The sequence below is a fragment of the Cherax quadricarinatus genome, chromosome 85, assembly GCF_038502225.1.
Source record: "Cherax quadricarinatus isolate ZL_2023a chromosome 85, ASM3850222v1, whole genome shotgun sequence".
NCBI classification, from domain to species: Eukaryota; Metazoa; Arthropoda; class Malacostraca; order Decapoda; family Parastacidae; genus Cherax; species Cherax quadricarinatus.
Genome location: NC_091376.1, coordinates 19,009,453 through 19,034,430, shown reverse-complemented (window position 1 = coordinate 19,034,430; position 24,978 = coordinate 19,009,453). Strand labels below are relative to the sequence as shown.

At 44.4% G+C, this 24,978-nt stretch overlaps 1 protein-coding gene across 1 annotated transcript in view; it reads left to right on the top strand.

Moving 5' to 3' along the window:
- The window catches only part of LOC128703113 (uncharacterized), a 152,596-nt gene extending 141,187 nt beyond the window's left edge, over positions 1 to 11,409 (top strand). Inside the window, exons 13-14 of the mRNA XM_053797664.2 lie at positions 8,589 to 8,808; positions 11,026 to 11,409. Of these exons, the coding sequence (XP_053653639.2) occupies positions 8,589 to 8,808; positions 11,026 to 11,380 (575 nt within the window). The 3' untranslated portion in view covers positions 11,381 to 11,409. The remainder of the gene's footprint in view (positions 1 to 8,588; positions 8,809 to 11,025) is intronic.
- The last annotated feature ends 13,569 nt before the right edge of the window (positions 11,410 to 24,978 follow it).

Here is a 24,978-nt window from a genome sequence, read left to right as displayed (position 1 = left end):
TCTTTTTGCTTTTCTTATTACTCTTTTTATTTCTCTCTAATTGAATATATTGATTTTTTAACTGCACTTCCCTTCTTTTGATACGCCTATGTATACCTCTCTTTTGACCAATGAGATGTTTTAATCTAGTGTTTATCCATCTGGGATCATTTTTGTTAGATCTAATATTCCTACTCTGGACAAAAGTCGTCTGGGCAGCCAGCACTATGCTCTGCAATATGTCATGTTGGCAACGAGCTTTACCTACCGTTGTCCCAATTTAGCTCACCCAGGTAATTTCTCTTACCCATGAAGTTGGCTAAGCGAAAATCTGGGACAGTGACTTGTTTGCAGTTATCTGGGTAATTCCATGATATATTGAAACTAAGTGATTTGTGATTGCTTTCCCCAAGCTCATCACTAACCTCAAGATTATTGATTCTTTGTTGGCAAGAACAAAGTCAAGCAGATTGTTTCCTCTAGTTGGTTCTGTCACAACCTGTTCTAAAAAGCAATCCTGAACCGTATCAAGAAAGTCACTAGACTCAAGATTTCCTGTCACATTGTTCCAATTAATTTGTCTAAAGTTAAAATCTCCCATTATCACAACATTTTCATATCTAGATGCCTTATGAATTTCGTCCCATAACAGTTTACTGCACTCTCTATCAAGGTTTGGGGGCCTATAAATCACACCCAAAATTAACTTTTCACGACCCTCGAGAAACTGTAGCCAAACAGATTCTGTGTTCGATGTTTCTAATCTTACATCTTGTCTAACACAACAGTTTAAATTATCTCTGACATACATCGCCACTCCACCACCCTTCTGTTGACCCTATCAGTGTGGAATAGTTTAAAACCCTGTATGTTGCATTCAGAAGGCATTTCTCTATCTTTCAAGTTGATCCATGTCTCTGTTATAGCAATAATATCTATATTACCTGCACGTGGAAGTAATCTTTGCTCATCTATCTTATTTCTTTGACTCCTACTGTTTGTATAGTAAACCTTGAGGGAGATAGTCTCTCGTTGCCCTCTACTATATCTCTCTTTGTTTGTTGATCAATTGCTTTGCCTTTACTAGCAACTTTATTTTGAATATTGTCTTTCAAACATATTCCTGAGGTATCCTGGTAATATCTGATAATTTCATCCCTAATACTGCAGCCTGATTGTTTTCCACAAACACCCATACCTCTATAATCTATCAGTTAAAATTCCTAGATAAGTTATCAATGGTGCCTTCAATCAAAGTGGCTAATACAACCACTCCATCCCCAGAGAGATGAACCCCATCCCTTGCATACATATCATTCTTGCCATAAAATTTGTTCTAGTTATCAGTGAATGGGATTGCAAGTTCCTTGCAGTACATGTCTAGCCAGCAGTTTATACCAATTTCCCTAGACATCCATTCATTGCCCACTCCCCTTCTAGGTAAGATGCTACATATGATTGGGATCCCTCCCTGAGACCTAACTACTTCTATGGCTGACCTGTACTTATCCAGCTGCTCCTGTCTCCTGCCCTTCCTGATGTCATTTCTGCCAGCACTAAGACAGATAACGGGCTTGTTCCCATTACCTGACATAATATTATCCAACCTGCTGACTATGTCACCAACACCAGCTCTTGGGAGGCACACCCTCTCTCTGACCTTCCTCTCTCTGTTACAAAAAGCATGGACCATATATGTTACCTCAGAATCTCCTATAATTAGAATATTCTTACCTTGATTAGCAGGGAAGTTGGTGGTACCTTTAACCTCACTAAACACTGAAGTACACTCGTCCTGAAGAACAGCGAATCGATTTCCTACCATCACTTCTCTATTAGCCTACCTTATCTTTCTTCTTCCTGAACTTTGAACCACTTGCCACTTAAAGCGGCTGCAACTCTTTAGCTCACTGCTGGTATCTTCTATTCTTCTATTCTATTTGATTCGCCGGTATGGTGTCCCAACCCGGGTCTCTTCCATTTTGGTGACCCTGCATTGGCTCCCCGGGTAGGGAAGTGTTGGGTATCTTTTCTTGCACCTGTGTGGCAGTTCTTCAGCGGAAAGGGGGGGGGGGTACCTCACCCGCTCTATGGCCAGATGATGTACCAAATGTTAGCGTGCATTAACGGTGGCTGGTGTGCAGTGCAATGGAGGCCCAAAGCAGAGGCCCTCGCAGCAACTTTAGCGAGGAAGGGGCGGATGACGTGCAATGATTGGCAGTAAGATTTCCAAGTCCCTGACAACTAAGTACACAATATGTGCTACCTCATCCTCTCGGGCCTACCCTACTGGGGTCATTAGGAAGCGACTATGGTGAAGGGGTATCATAGCTGGGCAGTCTAACAGGTAGTGCACCAAGGGCTTTGGAACCATTCGGTCACAATGGGCACAGAGCTCCTCTCGTGCCCGTTCAACAATCGTGCAGTGGTGGGATACCCTAAGCATAGGCGGTGGATATGCACCCGCAGTTCTCTGGACTCTGTCCGAATACTTGGAGGGGGCGCTCTGTGGGTCGCCCTGACATACCAGTGGAGGCTCTGTGAATCCCCAGGGTCAGGGAATGGAGCACCTGGTCACACCAGCAGCCCACAGCACAATCTGGCTGAGGCTGACAGAGATTGCAGCATGTGGCTGTGCCTCGAGGGTTGCAGTCCTAGCAGCCTCATCTGCAGCATCAATGCCAGGGATACCCACATGGCTCGGGATCCAGTTGATGGTGGCCCTGCGACCCTGGGCCTTGAGAGTCTGCAGGTCACCCCAGATGGATGTGATTAAGTGTATGTTGTCCTTTGGCTCTCTGTGCATAATTGCTTGGATCGCTGCCTTGGAATCAATGTGGATGATGGGGGGATACTGATGGTCTGCAAGAGCATGCTGCAGAGCTTGTTGGATGGCAAAAAGTTCAGCCTGGAGGATGGTGCAATGGTCTGGGAGGCGCCAACCTGCTGTCAGATTGCTGTGGAATATCCCAGCAGCTGTGTGGCATGCCACTGGGTCTCTGGAGCCATCGGTGTAATATGGCACACACCCTGGGCCTTCTGCACTCACAATGCTAGCCGAGGCAAGTCGTTGCAGAATGTCCTGGGTGCAATGACTCTTGCTGTCTGGGAGGGTTGTCCAGTGCACCGCCAACAGCTCTGGTGCCCAAGGGGCACCATGTAGTTCGCTGCCAGTCTGTCGCAGCCTCCCACCTGGAGCAATTCATGGGCAGGAGCTTCCATGTGGCATCTGCTACCGACCACATCCATTGGCGGCCAGGATGCAGTGGAATGACCTGTCCCTGGCAGACCCGTAAATCCCTCATCAGTTTGTCAGCCCCTGGGAGTCAGAGATACTTTGCGATCCTCTTGGCAGCTACCAGTTGGATCCTGTCTTCAAGGGGCTGCAGCTGCACCTCAAGGTTCAGCGACACTGCATTAGCCCACCTAGTAGCCCCCAGCATGGCCCGTACAGCTGTGTTCTGGATCACACAGAGGGATTTGATGTTTGTGGGTCTGGCATGAACCAGAGCAAATGCCCCATAGTTAACGAGGGAGCGTATTGCCTGGTTTTAGAACAACCTCATGACCTCGAAGCTGGCCTCAACCCTAGGGCTGGCCATGACACTCATTGCCCTGACCCTCTGCAGAGCCCTCTCTTTAATGTGGTGCACCTGTTTCTGGAAGGTGAGGCGCCTGTCAATGTAGATGCTAAGGTACCTATAACTGTGAACCCACTCCAGGTCGATGCCAAGGACGTGTAGCCTCTGACTGGGTACCATGGTGCGAAGAATCATGGCTTTGGATTTTGCTGCAGATATCTTGAGCCCCAAGTGACGGCAAGTGGAAGCCAGCAGATAGAGGTCCTCCTGGGCACGCTGCAAAACCCGGCGCTTCCTAGGTACGACAAGTGCCAGGTCATCGGCATAGCTGAGGAGGAAGGTGCCTCTGGAGAAAGGCAGGTGCACCAGCTGGTGCATCAGTACATTGAACAGGGTGGGAATAAGCACCCTGCCCTGTGGAGTGCCATTGTCCAGGGTCTTGAGAGAAGAGGCATGCCCCTGGAAGCGTACCCGGGCCCGCCTGTCCTGGAGATAGGCACGAAGCCATGAAAGCAGCTTGCCTTTAACCCCCCTGCGGGCCAAGAGTGAGAGGATGGCAGGTGCACTGGCTAGCTCAAAAGCTTTCTCAAGGTCAAGAAAGACAACAATGTGGGCTTGGGCGTCCTACCCAATGTCGGCCAGTAGGGTGGTAAGGCTTTCAAAAGTGCCCAATCCTCTGGTGAAGCCAGAGAGGTGTTTATGAGGAGGGCCAAGCTTCCACCTCAGGTGCCCCAACACCATCCTTTCAGACACCTTTAAGATGCAACTGGTGAGGGAGATGGGTCTCACACTGCCAGGATCCCCAGGCTTAGGAATTGGTATGATGTCAGCCTCCTTCCATACGACAGGGAGTTTGCCAGCTCGCCAAGTCCGATTGACGACCCCCAGAACAGCTGAATGTCCAGAATGGCCAGACCGAGTGATCATGCCATAGGTGATACCATCATGCCCTGGTGCAGTGTCCCAATGAGATGTGAAGGCTGCCTGGAGCTCCTGGTCGGTGAAGTCTTCATCTGTGACGTCCTTAGCCTGGCGTGCCACTTGAATCACCATCATCCTTCTAGGAAGGAGGGTCGCTTGGAGGTCCCGGAGATCCTGAAGCAGTTGAGCCATGGCCATTCTGGAGGTGAAAAGGTCCACCAGACGCTCTGCCTCCATTGCGGGTTCTGGGTGCAACCGAGCCACACCGCGACACTTCCCAGTGGCCAATCATAACTTGGTCCAAATCTCAGATAAGGTGGAGGAGTAGCTGAGGGAGGCACACCACTCGAACCATTTAGCCTGCCGAACTCTGTGTGAGACATGGCGTGCATGCCGCACCACTTCCCTGAGCAGATGCATGGACTCAACCATGGGATTATGCCTGTGCATCTTGCGTACGACGTTGATGCAGTGGTTCTGCTCCCTGATGTCCTCATTGTAAAACCACCAGTCACGTTTATATGACCCTCTGCCTGTAATCTTAGGTATGGCTGCCTCAGCTGCACATGTGAAGGCCACCTGCAAGCTCTGAGCCACCTCATCTGGGTCTTCCAGAAGAGGAGACTCTGCCCACCAGCACTCAATGGCCTCCTGGAAGCACTGTCAGTCGGCCTTTTTTAGATTCCATCTGGAGGTAGGTGTGGGGAGTGGGCACCGCTTGACCATCAGCATGGTGACCACTGCAAAGTGATCACTGATGAGACGGGGGTTGACCTCCCATCTCGCACTCGATAGCAACCGTCTAGAGATGAGTGTGATGTCCAAGCGGCCACCGTAGTGATGGGTTGGCTCACCATTGTTGAGAAGGGCGATCTCAGGGACCTCCTCCAGCACAGCCGCAAGGTGCTTCCCAGCTGCGTTGGTAGGAGAGACATACCCAGCCACAACAAGACCCTCCCAGGGGGCGAGTGCTACCTCCTCTGAAATGTCAAGGGTGTACCGAGAGCTTCTGTAAATATTGTAAACCACGAGATGTCCATCCGGTAGGTGTAGGGTGACAGCCTGAACCTCTACGCCCTCCCCACAGTTGATGGGGTCAGTGGAGATTGAATGAGGGACAGTGGTCCTGACGTAGATCACCGTGCCCCTGCCAGTCCCTTCCAGGCCCTGAAGGTAGGCCGAGAATCCTGGGATACGTGGCTGCATTTGATGTGACGAATTGGTAAGTGTCTCCTGGAACAGGAAGACATGAAACTTATCCTGAACTGCAGCTTCAATCACTAAGTGAATTTTCCACTGCAGCCTGCAAATGTTCCACTGGAGGATCTTCAAGGGCCGCAGAGGTGGCCCTCTGATACTGTCTCTGCCTGGGACTCTCCGCCCATTGTTGGCGGCTCCAGGGCCTCCTCCATCACAGACTGGAAGGACTCCTGGATGATGGCTTGAAGTTCCATTGAGTCCTTCCTGTCCAGTAGGACCACGCCCAGCATCCATGACAGGAGCTGTCTGCAGGCGCCCCTGTCCTCCGCCGACGGCAGCAGGTGACAGAGGAGCACTGAGATGACCTCGATGGTTTTCTTCAGTCGATCGGGAAATGATTCGACCATTACCTCTGCAGGCATTGAGCTGGACGACCCGTCGAGTCGGGGCTGGGTCACTGGGTATGTCTGGGTGGCTGTTGACACTGCAGCAGCATAAGCTGGGTGCACCCTGGGCCCGGCCTGAGTGGCTATGGGCTTCTGGGTCCCCCAGCAGGGAACCTCTGCCTTACTCTGACCGCTCACAGTAGGGGCCTGCCCTTGGGAAGAGGCCTGCTGGCGGGATGGCAAGGAATGTTAGTTCCCAGCTGGGACCTGCTGGGCAGTGTGCCTGGCCTGTGGCTGTTTTTCCCATTGATTCTGTCTTCTCGGCCACCTTGCCATCTGACCTCGTAGTTGACCGCGCTGCTGCAAGCCAATGCATGCCCCCTGATGCCACTGCTGGGAGCCCATTGCCGGGAACTCGCTGGCATTGCCCTCCCGTGGTTGGAGCCCATACCGACTGTTGCTGAGTGGTTCCAAGGCTGGGTGGCGTCGGGGCTGTCGGGTCGTTTCGATGACGAACCTGCTGCCAGTGCTGCACCATCACAGGACAGCTCCAGTTCCAGGCATGGTGCCTCTTTGAGCAGTTGGCACACTTGGGCTCTGGCCGAAGGGCTTTGCCGGTTGGCTGTTTGAGGATTGCAATGCAGTCCTTCGAGTCGTGTGCCTTGCTGCACACATCGCACTTCTTCTCTCGCTGCCAGGTGGCTGCAATATGATTGAACCCCTGACAGTTGAAGCATTGTACTGGGCCCGACAGGTATGGTCGGGTCTTGAATCTTCCCCAGACCCCAAGGTCCAGGTGCGTGGGAAGTGGACCTTTGTGGTGGATCAGCACCTGGCAGGTGGGCACCTTGTTCACCGTAGCAGTGAGTCGCTCTGTCCTGACAATATTGGGCACTTCCAAAATGGGGTCCATTGGGAGGGGCACAGGGACGTTTAAGAGCACCCCCTTGTACACCTTCTCCGAAGCAACCAATTCCATCATGCTGGGATGCGTCACAACTAGCCCCTTCAACTCCTCGTAAGAATCCTCGACTCGAGGAATGACCAGAACCTCGTTCCTGAGAGTGAACTCGCAGCAGAACTTGAGGCAGGGAAGACTTTCCAGATACCTTACAAACTCGTAATCGGGAACCTTGAATTTGTTGAAGGCCCTGGTTGCTTGTGCCCGAGCTGAGCGGGAATTCCTTCTTCCACGTGGAGTCAGGCAGTCCCCATCCACTGTGGAGGCCGACGCAACTGGGGTAGGGACCTGGGATGGCTCTATCCTAGCCAGTTGAGGAGCTACAGTCTCCTGGCTTCCTTCCACGATCCCTATGGCCATCTGGGGGTGCAAGTCTCCTTGGGTACCGGCTGCCGACGGATCTAGTGGCAGATTGGCAGATACAGGAGTCTCCACTGCATCCTTGGCCTTCTTGGTGGGGGCTACCACCTGCCCCACGTCGTCCTCCAACTCGTCCCCGCATTCCAATGAACGTTTAGGCCGCTCTCCTGGGTCTGTCATGGTGACTGTAGGTGTGGGGACAGAACCAGCAGCGGAGCTGCTGCTTGTGACCTCACAGCCGCCCACACTGGGTGCAGAGCTGTGAGGCTCAGTGCCCCAGTCGGGACCCGTAGCCACCCTTACGTGGCTCACTGCCCTGAAACACTAAACACAGTCCAAGGACCACTAGAAACGTCGCCAATCTGTGCGTAAACTAACACAGATATATACTCCAAGCGAACACAACACACTCTCTGTCCTATGATCTCCTTTCCACACCAGTGTTCCGTATCCAATCTCGATCAGAATCGTGTGTATCACCGGCAAAAGCTGGTATGTTTTTCCTCACCAGCTCCCACCATCTCAGTCTGCCTGGGAAATTGAATCACATTTTTACTATGTAAATTTTTAACTTTCCTCTTAACAAACTAAATACACTGTAGAGCAAACTGGTTATACATTTCCAATCTTCAATTGGTTATACGTTTCTGTTCTTCAACTGGCTATATATATCTCTCTATTCTTTAGTGTTTCTGATATCTATCTCATAAATCGATGAATTAACCAAGTTATCTGCCAGTCCTTGAATCGTCACAGAGTGTTTCAGAAAATGTTATGCTAACAAGTGTGTAAATAAGATGCATGTTAAACGTTGGGTAACTTCAATGAGGTTATGTTTGTACTAATAAATTCCCTGGCGGGCGAAACGTATCCTCTTTAAACTTTCCTGATGTTGCACTTGTGCCTTGTCTATCCAGTGTTATCGAGTCAGCGTTTAGACAGAGCTCTGTAGAATGATACATCTTCCAGTACATTGTGGAAAGGTCTTGCCTTCAGAACAAACGTGTCTTAATCTGACCTTAACTGTCGCATCACCTCCATGTGCATGGATCTTACTTCTGGCATTCTTTATTTATTCTCGCTTGCAACTTGACAAGAGATCAAAATTGGTAAGAAAAATTAACAAATTTTCATCTTCAGGTTGTCGGTTGTTAACTGCAAAATTCCGTGTTTTTAGTTTGGTCATTGTTTTTGCCACAGCTCACGACAACGTGAAGGTGTTCATCACTCACTGTGGTCTCCTCAGCTTGCAAGAATCAATCTATCACGCCACGCCACTCCTCGCTCTACCTATCTTCGGTGACCAGCCCAAGAATGGCATGTTTGTTAAGAATTCTGGTCTGGGAGACTCTTTAGTGTGGGAAGAGCTGACTGTGGACATGATCGTTGACACTCTTACCAAAATTACCAGCGATCCCAAGTAAGGGCATATTACAGTTTTAGTTTAAGCAAAACGGTTTGATTTAATGAGCAACACTCATAATTGACAAATAACCCAGTCATAGAAGAGAGGAGCTTATGACAACGTTTCTTTCCTACTTGGACCATTTACAAAGTCACACTAACAAAAAGGAGAGGAGGAGGGAAATATATAGGCAGGTGGTGGTAGTAGTAGTAGTAGTAGTAGTAGTGGTGGTGGTGGAGGTAGAAGGTAGTTGTAGTGGGGAAGGCAATAAGGAGGAGGAGGAGCTAGTCAAATACTAAGAAAGAGGAGCACTGCAAGGGAGCTGGTGCCCGCAGAGGGTAAGAGCAAGAACACAGAGGGGGGGGGGAAATAAATAAATAAGTAATGAAGGGACAAATACACAAGGCAGAATAAAGATAACCCAAAAGGAGAAAATGGAAAGAGGAAAGGGGAAAGAGAGAGAAGAAAAAGGAGGAATCAGGTTAAGTCACGGGTGTTCTGAAATTTTTAGCATTTTACAATGTAGTGAGAGAGGAAGGCATCTACAGAGATGAAGCCAGGACTAAGATTCATACAAGGAAAGCTGTATATTAGGGAGGATTCAACCAGACGGCGACTGTTAAAGTTGGAAGTAGGGAAGACAGTTTTAGCAGACCAGTCATTAGGATGACTGTGATCTCTGACGTGACAGAAAAGGGCATTGTTAGTGTCGGCAAGCCTAACACTACTTTTGTGCTCCCTAAGTCTGTCAGAAAGAAATCCGCCAGTTTCTCCAACGTATTGAAGAGGACATGAAGAACAAGAAATAGAGTAGACACCAGGGGCATCTGTAGAGGGAGGAGAGGTATGAAATAGATTAGTGCGAAGAGTGTTAGTCTGGTGGAAAGTAAGTTTGATGTCTAAGGAACGGAGAGAACTGTTGAGATTAGAAAGACCGGAAATACAGGGAAGGCAGAGGACAGAAGAGTTCCCAGGAGTAGAGAGTTTGGGTTATTTGTGTATCTTCCCAGTCACGGTACTGTGCCTTTTTTTTGTTGTTGTTTGCGTGATAATATCTTGAAGCAGAACATGCGGATTTATTTGTTTTCCAGAAGCATACACCACGACATTACTGTAGCTATGAATTTCAGTACAAATTAATGTAATTTAAACAGTACACAAATAACCTGCACATAGAAGCTTGTGACGACGTTTCGGTCCGACTTGGACCATTTACAAGTCGCACTAACACACGAAGGTGAAGGAGTCAATGTATATAAGAGACGAGGAAAGGGATGTGACAGAGAAAATTGTAGAAATATCGAAGCAAAGAAGTAGTGGTAGAGAAAATGTTGATAGTAGAAGTAGTAGTGGTAGTAGAAGTAAGCTGGTGGAAGTAGTGGTAGTAGAAGTAAGCTGGTGGAAGTAGTGGTAGTAGAAGTAAGCTGGTGGAAGTAGTGGTAGTAGAAGTAAGCTGGTGGAAGTAGTGGTAGTAGAAGTAAGCTGGTGGAAGTAGTGGTAGTAGAAGTAAGCTGGTGGAAGTAGTGGTAGTAGAAGTAAGCTGGTGGAAGTAGTGGTAGTAGAAGTAAGCAGGTGGAAGTAGTGGTAGTAGAAGTAAGCTGGTGGAAGTAGTGGTAGTAGAAGTAAGCTGGTGGAAGTAGTGGTAGTAGAAGTAAGCTGGTGGAAGTAGTGGTAGTAGAAGTAAGCTGGTGGAAGTAGTGGTAGTACAAGTAAGCTGGTGGAAGTAGTGGTAGTACAAGTAAGCTGGTGGAAGTAGTGGTAGTAGAAGTAAGCTGGTGGAAGTAGTGGTAGTAGAAGTAAGCTGGTGGAAGTAGTGGTAGTGGCACAAGGAGGCAGAAAACGTAGTGAAGCGAGACAATAGTAGTAGTAGCAGTTTTTTTTTCAGATCATTTAATTGGTTCGGTTCATTATTCCAACAGAAGAACAAAATATATATTTATAAGCTAGACAATAGGTTAGGTAAGACTCGTCAGGAAACAGAACAAGTGTTTCCTGACGCGGGTCTTAGTCATATTATGATCCACAGCTGGAGCTTTTGGTCATCTGACGGAGGCCTTCCACTCACTTTTCCCTCCACCCCATTGTCAATGGTCCAAGTCGGACTGAAACGTCGTCGTAAGCTTCTCTCTTTTATGTGCGGGTTATTTGTGTATCGTTCCAGTCACGGTATTGTGCCTTTTTGTTATTTATTTAATTATTATTATTATTACTATTACTACTACTTGTGCACAGGTATAAAGAAAATGTATTGAAGATGTCAGTGCCGCTGCGGGATCAACCTGTACCACCCACGGAACTGGCAGTGTTCTGGACGGAGTATGTCATCCGTCACAGAGGTGCGCCTCAGCTGAGGTCACCAGCGGCACAGCTCTCCTGGGTGGAGTTCCTCATGCTGGACGTGATCTTCCTCCTCCACCTGACTGTCTTCATCACCTTCTTTATTTTTTATTTTTTTTTTTATTATCACACCAGCCGATTCCCACCAAGGCAGGGTGGCCCGAAAAAGAAAAACTTTCACCATCATTCACTCCATCACTGTCTTGCCAGAAGGGTGCTTTACACTACAGTTTTTAAACTGCAACATTAACACCCCTCCTTCAGAGTGCAGGCACTGTACTCCCCATCTCCAGGACTCAAGTCCGGCCTGCCGGTTTCCCTGAATCCCTTCATAAATGTTACTTTGCTCACACTCCAACACCACGTCAAGTATTAAAAACCATTTGTCTCCATTCACTCCTATCAAACACGCTCACGCATGCCTGCTGGAAGTCCAAGCCCCTCGCACACAAAACCTCCTTTACCCCCTCCCTCCAACCCTTCCTAGGCCGACCCCTACCCCGCCTTCCTTCCACTACAGACTGATACACTCTTGAAGTCATTCTGTTTCGCTCCATTCTCTCTACATGTCCGAACCACCTCAACAACCCTTCCTCAGCCCTCTGGACAACAGTTTTGGTAATCCCGCACCTCCTCCTAACTTCCAAACTACGAATTCTCTGCATTATATTCACACCACACATTGCCCTCAGACATGACATCTCCACTGCCTCCAGCCTTCTCCTCGCTGCAACATTCATCACCCATGCTTCACACCCATATAAGAGCGTTGGTAAAACTATACTCTCATACATTCCCCTCTTTGCCTCCAAGGACAAAGTTCTCTGTCTCCACAGACTCCTAAGTGCACCACTCACTCTTTTTCCCTCATCAATTCTATGATTCACCTCATCTTTCATAGACCCATCCGCTGACACGTCCACTCCCAAATATCTGAATACGTTCACCTCCTCCATACTCTCTCCCTCCAATATGATATTCAATCTTTCATCACCTAATCTTTTTGTTATCCTCATAACCTTACTCTTTCCTGTATTCCCTTTAATTTTCTTCTTTTGCACACCCTACCAAATTCATCCACCAATCTCTGCAACTTCTCTTCAGAATCTCCCAAGAGCACAGTGTCATCAGCAAAGAGCAGCTGTGACAACTCCCACTTTGTGTGTGATTCTTTATCTTTTAACTCCACGCCTCTTGCCAAGACCCTCGCATTTACTTCTCTTACAACCCCATCTATAAATATATTAAACAACCACGGTGACATCACACATCCTTGTCTAAGGCCTACTTTTACTGGGAAAAAATTTCCCTCTTTCCTACATACTCTAACTTGAGCCTCACTGTCCTCGTAAAAACTCTTCACTGCTTTCAGTAACCTACCTCCTACACCATACACTTGCAACATCTGCCACATTGCCCCCCTATCCACCCTGTCATACGCCTTTTCCAAATCCATAAATGCCACAAAGACCTCTTTAGCCTTATCTAAATACTGTTCACTTATATGTTTCACTGTAAACACCTGGTCCACACACCCCCTACCTTTCCTAAAGCCTCCTTGTTCATCTGCTATCCTATTCTCCGTCTTACTCTTAATTCTTTCAATTATAACTCTACCATACACTTTACCAGGTACACTCAACAGACTTATCCCCCTATAATTTTTGCACTCTCTTTTATCCCCTTTGCCTTTATACAAAGGAACTATGCATGCTCTCTGCCAATCCCTAGGTACCTTACCCTCTTCCATACATTTATTAAATAATTGCACCAACCACTCCAAAACTATATCCCCACCTGCTTTTAACATTTCTATCTTTATCCCATCATTCCCGGCTGCCTTACCCCCTTTCATTTTACCTACTGCCTCACGAACTTCCCCCACACTCACAACTGGCTCTTCCTCACTCCTACAAGATGTTATTCCTTCTTGCCCTATACACGAAATTACAGCTTCCCTATCTTCATCAACATTTAACAATTCCTCAAAATATTCCTTCCATCTTCCCAATACCTCTAACTCTCCATTTAATAACTCTCCTCTCCTATTTTTAACTGACAAATCCATTTGTTCTCTAGGCTTTCTTAACTTGTTAATCTCACTCCAAAACTTTTTCTTATTTTCAACAAAATTTGTTGATAACATCTCACCCACTCTCTCATTTGCTCTCTTTTTACATTGCTTCACCACTCTCTTAACTTCTCTCTTTTTCTCCATATACTCTTCCCTCCTTGCATCACTTCTACTTTGTAAAAACTTCTCATATGCTAACTTTTTCTCCCTTACTACTCTCTTTACATCATCATTCCACCAATCGCTCCTCTTCCCTCCTGCACCCACTTTCCTGTAACCACAAACTTCTGCTGAACACTCTAACACTACATTTTTAAACCTACCCCATACCTCTTCGACCCCATTGCCTATGCTCTCATTAGCCCATCTATCCTCCAATAGCTGTTTATATCTTACCCTAACTGCCTCCTCTTTTAGTTTATAAACCTTCACCTCTCTCTTCCCTGATGCTTCTATTCTCCTTGTATCCCATCTACCTTTTACTCTCAGTGTAGCTACAACTAGAAAGTGATCTGATATATCTGTGGCCCCTCTATAAACATGTACATCCTGAAGTCTACTCAACAGTCTTTTATCTACCAATACATAATCCAACAAACTACTGTCATTTCGCCCTACATCATATCGTGTATACTTATTTATCCTCTTTTTCTTAAAATATGTATTACCTATAACTAAACCCCTTTCTATACAAAGTTCAATCAAAGGGCTCCCATTATCATTTACACCTGGCACCCCAAACTTACCTACCACACCCTCTCTAAAAGTTTCTCCTACTTTAGCATTCAAGTCCCCTACCACAATTACTCTCTCACTTGGTTCAAAGGCTCCTATACATTCACTTAACATCTCCCAAAATCTCTCTCTCTTCTCTGCATTCCTCTCTTCTCCAGGTGCATACACGCTTATTATGACCCACTTCTCGCATCCAACCTTTATTTTAATCCACATAATTCTTGAATTTACACATTCATATTCTCTTTTCTCCGTCCATTCTTTATATTACGTCGAATACCAAGAGCCATGTGTTCTATAACTTTTGGTAGTGAAGAAAAGGCGAAGAAGAAGAAGAAGAAGAAGAAAAACTAAGAATACTCACTTATATAAGAATTAGTAAGATATATTCGCTAAACGAGAAAATCTTTCGTAAATAGTATTGTAGATTTGTATATTGAGCATGACTCACGAAATCGTAATAACAAGATTGAAAGCAAATCACGAAATAGGTGAGGTTTGAACTCACGGCAAGTAATCCTTATGACTAAGTTTTAGGACTTACCATGGGTTCTGTCCCTACCATTTCCGTGGTTTGTATACTCAACATTCATTACCGACAAAAAAACTGCAATATCCCCAGTTCTTCAGTTTTAATAAATCATTCAACACAAAAATTAAGTAATGAAGATAAAGCTGTAATTAAAACTCAACTTATATGAGAGAAAATACAGGTTGACTCCCAGGCAGCCAGATAATTTTGTGAACAAATTTTTAATGAACATTAGACCATGTTTGGTAGTAGCATTTTATCTCCCTTTGATAATCTCGTTTAACCGTATATATATGTTTTTTCTCGGGTGTTCTTACTCTAGAATCTCGTTTACCATATTTTCCAGCATGTAAGGTAAACGATCACATAAGACAATATTTCCAAGCTGTTGTAATGTAACGTTAGACAACATCTAAACTGTAACCTTGAGACGCAGACTAATTTTAAAGTCTTTTTGTGAGAAAAAAGCGCGCCTTATATGCCAGAAAATACTGTAAACGTCAGTATAACTTGTGAAGTAGAAGGCAAAATGATGCTGGTTGATGTGGTAGTTCAAATCTGTATTTCCACAATATTTTGCTCATAAGAGACATCTAATACATGACTGGAAAACGGGTCACTTGTGAATGAAATGCTGTTCGTATAGAACCTTGCATGTTGCATGTTCTTGAAGTTGGTGAAGCGTTCATAAACCGACGACATAGAACTACCTCTTTATCGAATTAAGCTGCTGCTGCTTTTTCTTGTATCGATTATGAACGTAAATAAGCATGTTTATGGTGCAACTTGCAATATGAACAGACTGACTGATGTTAAAGTGGTCAGGTTTAGCCTTCACTACGAGTACTTCTGATAGTTTGGAAGTCACTCAGATGATGATCAGACCAAATGCAAAGTATGTGGCCAGGCCTATGGTCACTGTCTTGAACACTATGTGCTTAATTGTCCACTTATTGAGGAATATAGAGATAATATAATTACCTATGTAGCATGTCGAGATATTTTAATGAAAATAAGATACCAGATATATTAAGCAAATTTCCCAAATTTGACTCACGAAATCGTAATGACACGATTGCAAATTTGCTTGTAACAGATAAGTGAGCAGTAGTTATAAATCGAAGTATACTGCTATTAACTCTCTTTGGGCCTAGTTACTAATAATTTAATATAATAATATCTTTATTTACTACAAGTACATGTACAAGGTATACAGACATCAGTGACATACTACTATATAGAAAGCACCTTGTTATGCTGAGAATTTCTGGTAAATTACGTCAGTTTTGTCCCAGGATGCGACCAACGCCAGTCCACTAACACCCAGGTGCCCATTTTACTGATGGGTGAACATAGACAACCAGTGTAAAGAAACATGCCCAATGTACCTACCCTCGCTGGGAATCGAATGCAGACCCTCGCCGTGTGAAGCGAGAGCCTTAGCTACCTGGCCAAGGGACACCGGGCCTTTTGTGTATCCATATGCTCATGGGTTACTATACACACAATGTATATGCTCCTGGGCTACCATATACATGATGTATATGCTCATGGGCTACTATACACACGATGTATATGCTCCTGTGCTACCATACACACGATGTATATGCTCCTGTGCTACCATACACACGATGTATATGCTCCTGGGATACCATACACACGATGTATATGCTCCTGGGATACCATACACACGATGTATATGCTCCTGATTTATAGACCCCCAAAGTTTGATAGAGAGTGCAGTAAGCTGCTATGGGACGAAATTCATAAGGCGTCTAATATGAAATGTTAATTTAAAAAGATTTTAACCTTAGACACATTGATTGGAACAATATGACAAGAAATCTTGAGTCTAGTGAATTTCTTGATGAGGTTCAGGATTGCTTTTTAAATCAGTTAATGACAGAATTAACTAGAGGAAACAATCTGCTTGACTTGTTTCTTGCCAACAAAGAATCACTAATTAATAATCTTGAGATTAATGATGAACTTGGGGAAAGTGCTCACAAATCACTTAGTTTCAATATATCATGGAATTACCCAGATAACTTCAATCAAGTCTCTGTCCCAGACTTCCGCTTGGCCGATTTCATGGGACTGAGAAATCACCTGGGTGGGCTAAATTGGGATGTCCTAACTATGGGTCAGGTAGGTGATCTTGGTTGCCAATATGACTTATTTCAAAGCATAGTTCTAGCTGCCCAGACAACTTTTGTTCCGAGTAGGGAAATTAGATCTTACAAAAATGATCCCAAATGGATAAAAAATAGATTAAAACATCTCATTGGGCAAAATAAAGACATATATAGGCGTATCAAAAGAGGGGATGGGCAGTTAAGAAAGCAATATATTCAATTAAAGAGGGATACAAAAAAAGGAATAAGAAAAGCTAAAAGGGATTATGAGGCTAAAGTCACAAGGGATTCGAAGACTAACCCAAAATATTTCTTTCAGGAATACAGAAGTAAGATTAGGGACAAGATAGGCCCACTTAAGAGTAACTCAGGTCAGATTACTGACAGGTATAAGGAAATGTATGCACTATAAAACACTTAATTCCTCTCAGCTTTTACTCAGGGAGATACTAGCCAAATTCCAGAAATAAATTATGTAGAACAGGACGATAATAAACTATGCACTATTAGGGTAACTAGTGACATGGTCCTCAGACAAATAGAGAAATTAAAACCTAATTTCACCAATATTCAAAACATTAAACCTACTCACCATACAAAACATCCATACTTATTACTGCACCTTCTACATTCATAGAACACTTAAAGGCTGCCTAGCGTGTGATTTATGGAGCGGTGTGTTACTATTTTATTTCTTCCACATTGTAGCCATGATTATCTTCTCAGGTCATCCGATGCAGATATAAGATAAGGGAGAAGTGATCAGACATGTCAGACGTCGCTACACCTCTCTACCTACACTGCCTCCCGCCCCCTTCACACATCACCGAACACCCAGTCAGCTACACACCATTCAAGCAGCATTCTTCATGCTGTAAGTACACCAGTGTTCATGGTGTATCTTGACTGGCTACTTACTGGCTTCAACAGAACGGTAGTGGTCAGAGGATAAGTCAACCTCTCCTCTGTAGAATATATGAACGTGTTGAGGACACCGTCTACTGTTTAGCAACGACCAGCTGTGACCCTCCCTGCCCCAATTATCATTGCTTTAAGTTCCAAAATTATTCAAATTTATGTACCTAGAACATCCTCATGGCACCACTCTACACCACTTTAATTTCTTGTGTACATATTAGCTTGGAATCACTAATTATGCATTTCATTTTTCGTAAAGGATTTAAATGTTTAATATTTAACGATGTTTATTATAATAAAATTATTTATCATATGTTATTATTGAATTTTCTACCTTTCTTTCAATAAGGAGAAACCAGCCTTGACAAATACTCTCAGAAGGCTGACTGAACCTCCACCAGCCTTGACAAATACTCTCAGAAGGCTGACTGAACCTCCACCAGCCTTGACAAATACTCTCAGAAGGCTGACTGAACCTCCACAATGTTCCTAAAGTCTGTTATCCGAGAAAGGTATCAAAGTATTGATAAGTAGGACACAAGTGCTACTAATGTGACATTTTATTGTGGCAACGTTTTGCTCTCCAGACTTCAGCACCTCACTGTATGTCAAGTGATTAGTGGAGAGTGCAGCATAAGTTTTTAAAGCAGTTAAATATTAGCACTGAACTCACAAAATCGTAATAACACGATTGCAAACAAACCATACCACGTAGAAATACACCTAGTTGGATGACACTTACTGAAGCTAGCTGGCCCAGTGGATAACGCGACGGTCTGGAGTTTTGAGACTCTCTGATTGCGGTTCAAACCCCACCCGTGGTATGGCTTATTAGCAATGAAGATTTAAAGAAAATCAGATTTGGTAATCTTAAGTTATCACATGGATAAACAGATGTTATACATATAGATTTATATCCATTCTGTAATATGGTGACCAGAACTGTGCAGCATAATCTAAGTGGCCTAACCAAAGATATATAGAGTTGAAGAACAACCTGAAGACTTCTATTATTTATACTTCTTGATATGAAGCCAAGGATTCTGTTACCTTTATTGGTAACACTTATGCAATGTTGTCTTGATTTCAGATTACTACTAACCAGCACACCTAAATCCTTTTCTCAATCAGTAATATTAAGACCTACATTAATTAGTTTATATATGTCATGGTTATTTTCCAGTCCAACATTTAGAAATAAATAACAAAGGCACAATACCGTGACTGGAATAATACACAAATAACCCGCACATAGAAGAGAGGAGCTTACGACAACGTTTCGGTCCGACTTGGACTATTTACAAAGTCACACTTTGTAAATGGTCCAAGTCGGACCGAAACGTCGTATTAAGCTCCTCTCTTCTATGTGCGGGTTATTTGGGTGTCAACATTTAGAACTTTGCATCCGCCACTTCTCCGACCACTGCATCGGTCTATTCAAATCATCCTGGTGTACTCTAATGTCCTCATTGGACGGCCTCTTTTGGTGTCATCAGAAAATTTGCTCATGTCGCTATTTATTCCCTCATCTAAGTTGTTAATGCAAATTGTGAACAACAAGGGACCCAACACTGACTCTTGTGGAACACCGCTTGTGACGTCCCCCCCCCATTCTGATTTCTTCCCATTAATACAAACTCTCTGCTGCCTATTTGTCAAACATGCCTCTACTCAGGAACAAAATTTCTCTTATTCCGTGTGCCTTAAGTTTTCTCAATAGCCTCTGATGTGGAACTCTATTGAAAACCTTACTGAAGTCCATATACACAATATCATATTCAATACCATGACCTACCTCTTCAAATACCTTATTGAAGAAAGTTAGTAAATTCATAAGACAGGAACGCCTCTTTGTAAAACCGTGCTAAGATTCATTAATCAATGCCTTCAAGGCTGGCTACGAATTGCCTCGGCAAATATTGATTCCATAAATTTTCCCACTAGGGAGGTTAGGCTTATTGTTCTATAATTCGAAGCTAAGGACCTGTCACCTGCCTTGTAAATAGGTATTACATTTGCCATTTTCCACTTGTCTGGCACTATGCCAGTTTGAGTGATATGTTGAAAAGATTGACCAAAGGTATGCTAAGCTGTACATTCCTTTAAAACCATTGCAAACAGTTCATCAGAGCCTGGGGATTTATTTATTTATTAATTTGAACATGATACAATGAAGTACAAAGGAATACACTTATTACAGTGCAACATGCCAAAGGCCCTTGTATGCAGAGCATTATGGGCAGGCTTAAAATTAACTAAAGATTAACTAAGCAATGGTATATTCAGTGGTAAAAATATTGTAAACATAACAATTTAGCACAAATGAGTATTACAAAGACAGGTCATATGGTCATTTACTGTGTTGCTGAGCATTTAGTCGAATGGAGTATTCTGTTAGGTAATGTAATTAAAAAATGAAGTTTGATTGGGTCACAGGTTAGACATTTATGAGATACAATAATGAAACATTTACGAGATACAATTTATGAGATACAATTATTCAGTATTTATTTAGTTGTGGGTGAGTAAGTGATTTTTTAGAAGAGACTTGAATTTATAAACAGTGTTTCTTTTATATTCACAGGTAATGAATTCCAGATTTTAGGGCCTTTTATGTGCATTGAGTTTTTGCATAACGTGAGATGGACTCGAGGAACATCAAAGAGTGATCTGTGCCTTGTGTTATGGTGATGTGTTCTGTTGAGGTTGGTAATGAGACGTTTGAGGGGAGGGTTTATATCAGAATTAAAAGAACTGGTGAGGATTAAGAAAATGATATAACTAAATTCTAAACAAGGCAGGAAGAAATATAAGTTCAAAACAATCCCAAACATAACAGATTACACAGGAGCAGAACGAATGCTTACAGATTCAATGGGAGCAGCCAGTCAAGTGACTCTTGACAGGTTGGAGACACCCTCATCATCTCCCACCAGGTTTAAAAGGGGGGGATAGCAGGAACTACACACCCATCCTCACAGAACAGGCATACTACCCACGAAACTACCATCGCCATACATTTATACTTTCAATACTCTTATCTAATGAACTTTTCCCTCACTTCTACTTATAAGAAGGGTTGGAGGTAAGAGAGGTTGTGGGATCGTAGAAAAACAAGAAGGATTTTAGAATAGCAGTGGATGTGTAGACCAAATGTTTACAAAGAATTATATAAGTGAATAACACTTAAACAAAAAACAGGAACTTTTGTCACATTATTTATTTGGAAAAAGAATAAGGTTGATAGAAGTGTAATATAACAAATGTTGCAAAATGTTTGAAAAGCGTAAGTGGTTACAAAAACGGTAATTATTACAGAGTAAAACTCAGGTTTGGGTAAATCAAAATAGAAAAATGAGGAATGTTTTTATATTTTCATTTAAAAGTAGGCCTTAGACAGGGATGTATCATGTCACCGTGGGTCTGAAGGTAGGTAAGGTTCGTCAGGAAAGAGGACAAGTGTTTCCTGAAGCGGATCTTAGATGAAGACCCGATGTTGGAGCTTTTGGTTATCTGACCGAGGCCTTCTGCTGGCATTCCAGTCCACCCCTTTAAAATTTATTGTTATAGTTATAACCATATTAATATTTTTATAAATGGGTTGTAAAATAACTGAATGCTACTAGACCACTATGAGATGGTTTTGGATGTTCTGCATGACAAACATAATGCAGATGTTGTGAAAGCCTTTGACAAGTGTGACCATGGCGTAATAGCTCCCAAAATGCGTAATAAAGGAAAAAACAGGAAAAGATGGTAGATGGATCTTTAACCTCCTAACAAATAAAACACAAGAAGTAATAATAAACAGAGTGAAGTCAGAGAGGGGGGGGGCACAGTGAAAAGCTCTTTTCCACAAGGCACAGTACTCGCTCCCATTCTATTCCTCATCCTCATATCTGACATAGACAGGGATGTAAGCCACAGCACAGTGTCTTCCTCTGCAGATGACACTCGAAGATACTGCGAGTTTCCAAGCGGACATCAGCCAAATCTTTCTCATTCATCTCTTGACCTCCGGGGAGAGAGGACGCATTCTGCGGTTGCCACTGTTCTTCCCTGGTGGCGGTTGGTGTACCTAGGTACCCAAAATGGCCGACAGACATGGACACCGTGTAAACACGGTCTGTGTGGAGCTGGTCCGCGGAACACTTAGCAGTTCTACGGTGCAGGTGGTTCTTCCTAGTATTATCCGTGATGTGTACAGCATTCTGAATGAAGAACTGTATGGAGTTGCAGTTAATGGATTGACGAGGATTTTCATCAAGTTCACGAGTGCTGGGTTTTATGCCAGCATAGTCGACGCTTATCAGAAGAAGAGAATGACAGTTAATCCAGCAGTGGAGGTCTGCCTTCATGATGTCTCAAGCTATGTAACGTGGGTAAACGTAAGAAATATGCCATTCGAGGCCATGGAATATGATGTTGTGGCGGTATTTCGTAGGTATGGCAAGATTCATGCGGCTGAATTGGGAGTGTGGAAGGATGGGTCTTATATGGGGCTGCCTGAGGGATCCTTCACACTGAAGATGAGGTACGTTCTGATGGAAGAGTACAGAACGCAGGTCTACTTATACTATGCAGGACAATGCAGGACTTGCCGGTTGTGCGGGTCTTACGACCATATGGCGGCCCAGTGTCATCGGCGGCAGGGACGGCGTGACCAGGCGCCAACACCAGTGGACAGCTGGGCACTTTGGTGCCTGCCACAGGTGCAGCCGAAGGACAGGCACCTGGAAGTTGGAGTGAGGAAGTGGACAGAGCGGAGTTGGAGATGGGATCGTGTGCCACGTTACCTATGGGGACGGTGGTTGAGTAGATGCCTACTGAGGCAACTGTTGGCAGGAGTGTTTTGCAATAGGATGGCCTGCTGGACGAGGTCTTGAAAGACTTCCTGGGTGAGGAGGAGGGCAGTCCTGATGGTGTGATGGACGGCCGGGCGATGGTGGGGCAACAGACAGACCGGAGTGTGAGGAGACCTTGCATAAGGAGGGTAAGCAGCACATGGTGGTGGTTGAGGTGCACCAGGAGGACATGAAAGATGATGTCCCGTGTGGAGACGGTGGTTCCCGCAAACGAGCAGCGGGGGCATCGGACATGAATGACGAGTTAAGACCAGGGCAGCGAACTGGGAAGAAATCTTGGAAGAATATGCTGGATCTCCCAGCGAGTTGTGATAACAGTCTTGAGGTGCTGAAAGGGTCAAGGGAAAAAGGGGGGATCGAGGGTCCGGATAGACTGAGTGCCAAAAGTGGCTCTAGTCAGGAGCCAAGTTTTTCGAGTAAGCCTCAAAGGCGGCGGGGGAAACCGCCTTTACTGTAATACTTCAAGGTTGTCACTGTAAATGTCAATGGCCTGAGGGCTGAGGTTAAGAGAGTGTGGGTGGAATGGTTTCTATGGAGATTTGATGTGGATATTTGTTTCATACAGGAGCATAATTACAAGTTTGGATGTGAGTTGCATTTGAAGGGATATAAGATGTATGTGAGTGGCTCGTTGAGGTTAAAAGGGGGGTTGCTGTGGCTGTGAAGGAAACCAGTCCCTTGCGTGTTTTGTGGTGGAAGGAAGGGGGGTGGGAGGGTGGTGCATGTGGAGGGAGTGTGGGGTGAGACTAGGGCTTGTTTTATAGGAGTATACATGCTGGCAGACGGCAATGCAAGAGTTAAGGAAAATTTCGTGAGGTATGTGCTGCTGTATCTTTTTAGCGGATTGCCTTTAGTCACTGTGATAGGAGGCGATTGGAGATGTGTCATAAGACAGGGTGATGTGGACCCGAGAGGGCGGGATGTGTGTTGGGCATATTACGCAGTGTGTTGGGAGATGTGGTGGGGAGGGGTGGTTGTAGGGTTGAGTATACGTCGTTTGTATGAAGGGGTTATGCTGCACGTCTGGATAGGCTCTATGCAACAGAGGCAATACGCATAGTGGGGGTTAGGACTTTTGATGTGGGGTTTTCTGACCATAGGGAGGTTGAACATCAAAATGGTATACAATACCGACAGGTTGTTAGGTAAGACACATATGCAACAGTTAGACAACTTTATTCCGAAACGTTTCGCCTACACAGAAGCCTACTGTGTAGGCGAAACGTTTCGGAATAAAGTTGTCTAACTGTTGCATATGTGTCTTACCTAACATAGGGCGGTTATTGCAGATCTTGACTGGGATGGTATGATTAGGATACAACAAAGTTATTGGAAATTAAATGTGAGACTCTTGAAGGGGAAGGGAGTGAGTGAGGTTTTTGGTGAATGGTGGCAATCTTTTTGGGGGTCATGGGAAGTGGGGTTGTGTGTCTTGGAATGGTGGGAGAAGTGGGCTAAACCAAGTATTGTGGAATTCTTTAAAAATAGAGGAAGGGAAGGGAAGAGGGTTGGTGGAGGTATGGGTTACAGAATTATTTGGAAAGTCAGCTGAATGAGTGTTATGAGGAGGGTGGGGGGCAGTATGGGATTGTTGCACAACTCAGGGGTAGATTGGTAGATATACATAATGACAGTAGTAGTGTAAGTTGGTCGATCTAGAAACACTGCCGGATAATGACCATGGAAAATGAGATAATGATGGGGTCTGCATGACCTTAGGGCTGACAGGGTATGTGTTTAATATGTTTAATCATCCCCCAAGGGGATAGAGAGTCTTATTCCTATACATTAATAAGTAGGTACATAAGTAGAACAAAGGATTCAGGTGTGCAGGTGGCAGATTCCAGGATAATGAGTGTGGAAAAGAATGTGATAATGGGTGGTCTGCATAAGCTCAGGTGCTGTCAGGGGTACAAGTTTAATATGTTTAATCATCCCCCAAGGGGATAGAGAGACTTATTTCTGTGTAATTACTAAGTATAAGAAGGTAGGTAATGATCACTTCTGACTCCCCAAACTCAATCACTCTGATAGATGGGAGAGGCAGTACAAAGGATTCAGGTGACTGGGTACAAGCTTGCCATCTCCGAGGGAGTCCCCCCCCCCCTTCCCGGGCTGCAACTCACTGACGCGACTGTTGCTACTTCACAACACTGCTGGGTTTAAAGAACGCGGTAATGGATGGGTAGCCGGTCCCCCGAGGGAATGTTGCTCGCCCGTCCGTACCTCAGCAAAAAAAAAAAAAAAAAAAGGTTCTTCCGGGTACTACGGTAGTGTTTATTCTTGCCAGCTGCTAGATCTTTCCAGGTGGGGGAGGCTTAAAGCAGTGAGAAAGGCCATCTAGGGAAGACCTTTGTGCTGATAGAGCTCTTATAGGAACTTTGACATATACATTTTCCTCTTACCCACTCTCAGATGGGGAGAGGCTTAAGTGGTGCGATATTGTTTATATATATATATATATATATATATATATATATATATATATATATATATATATATATATATATATATATATATATATATATATATATATGTTTAGACTAGAGAAGATAGTAATATATAGTTATATGTAAATAAAAATCAGAG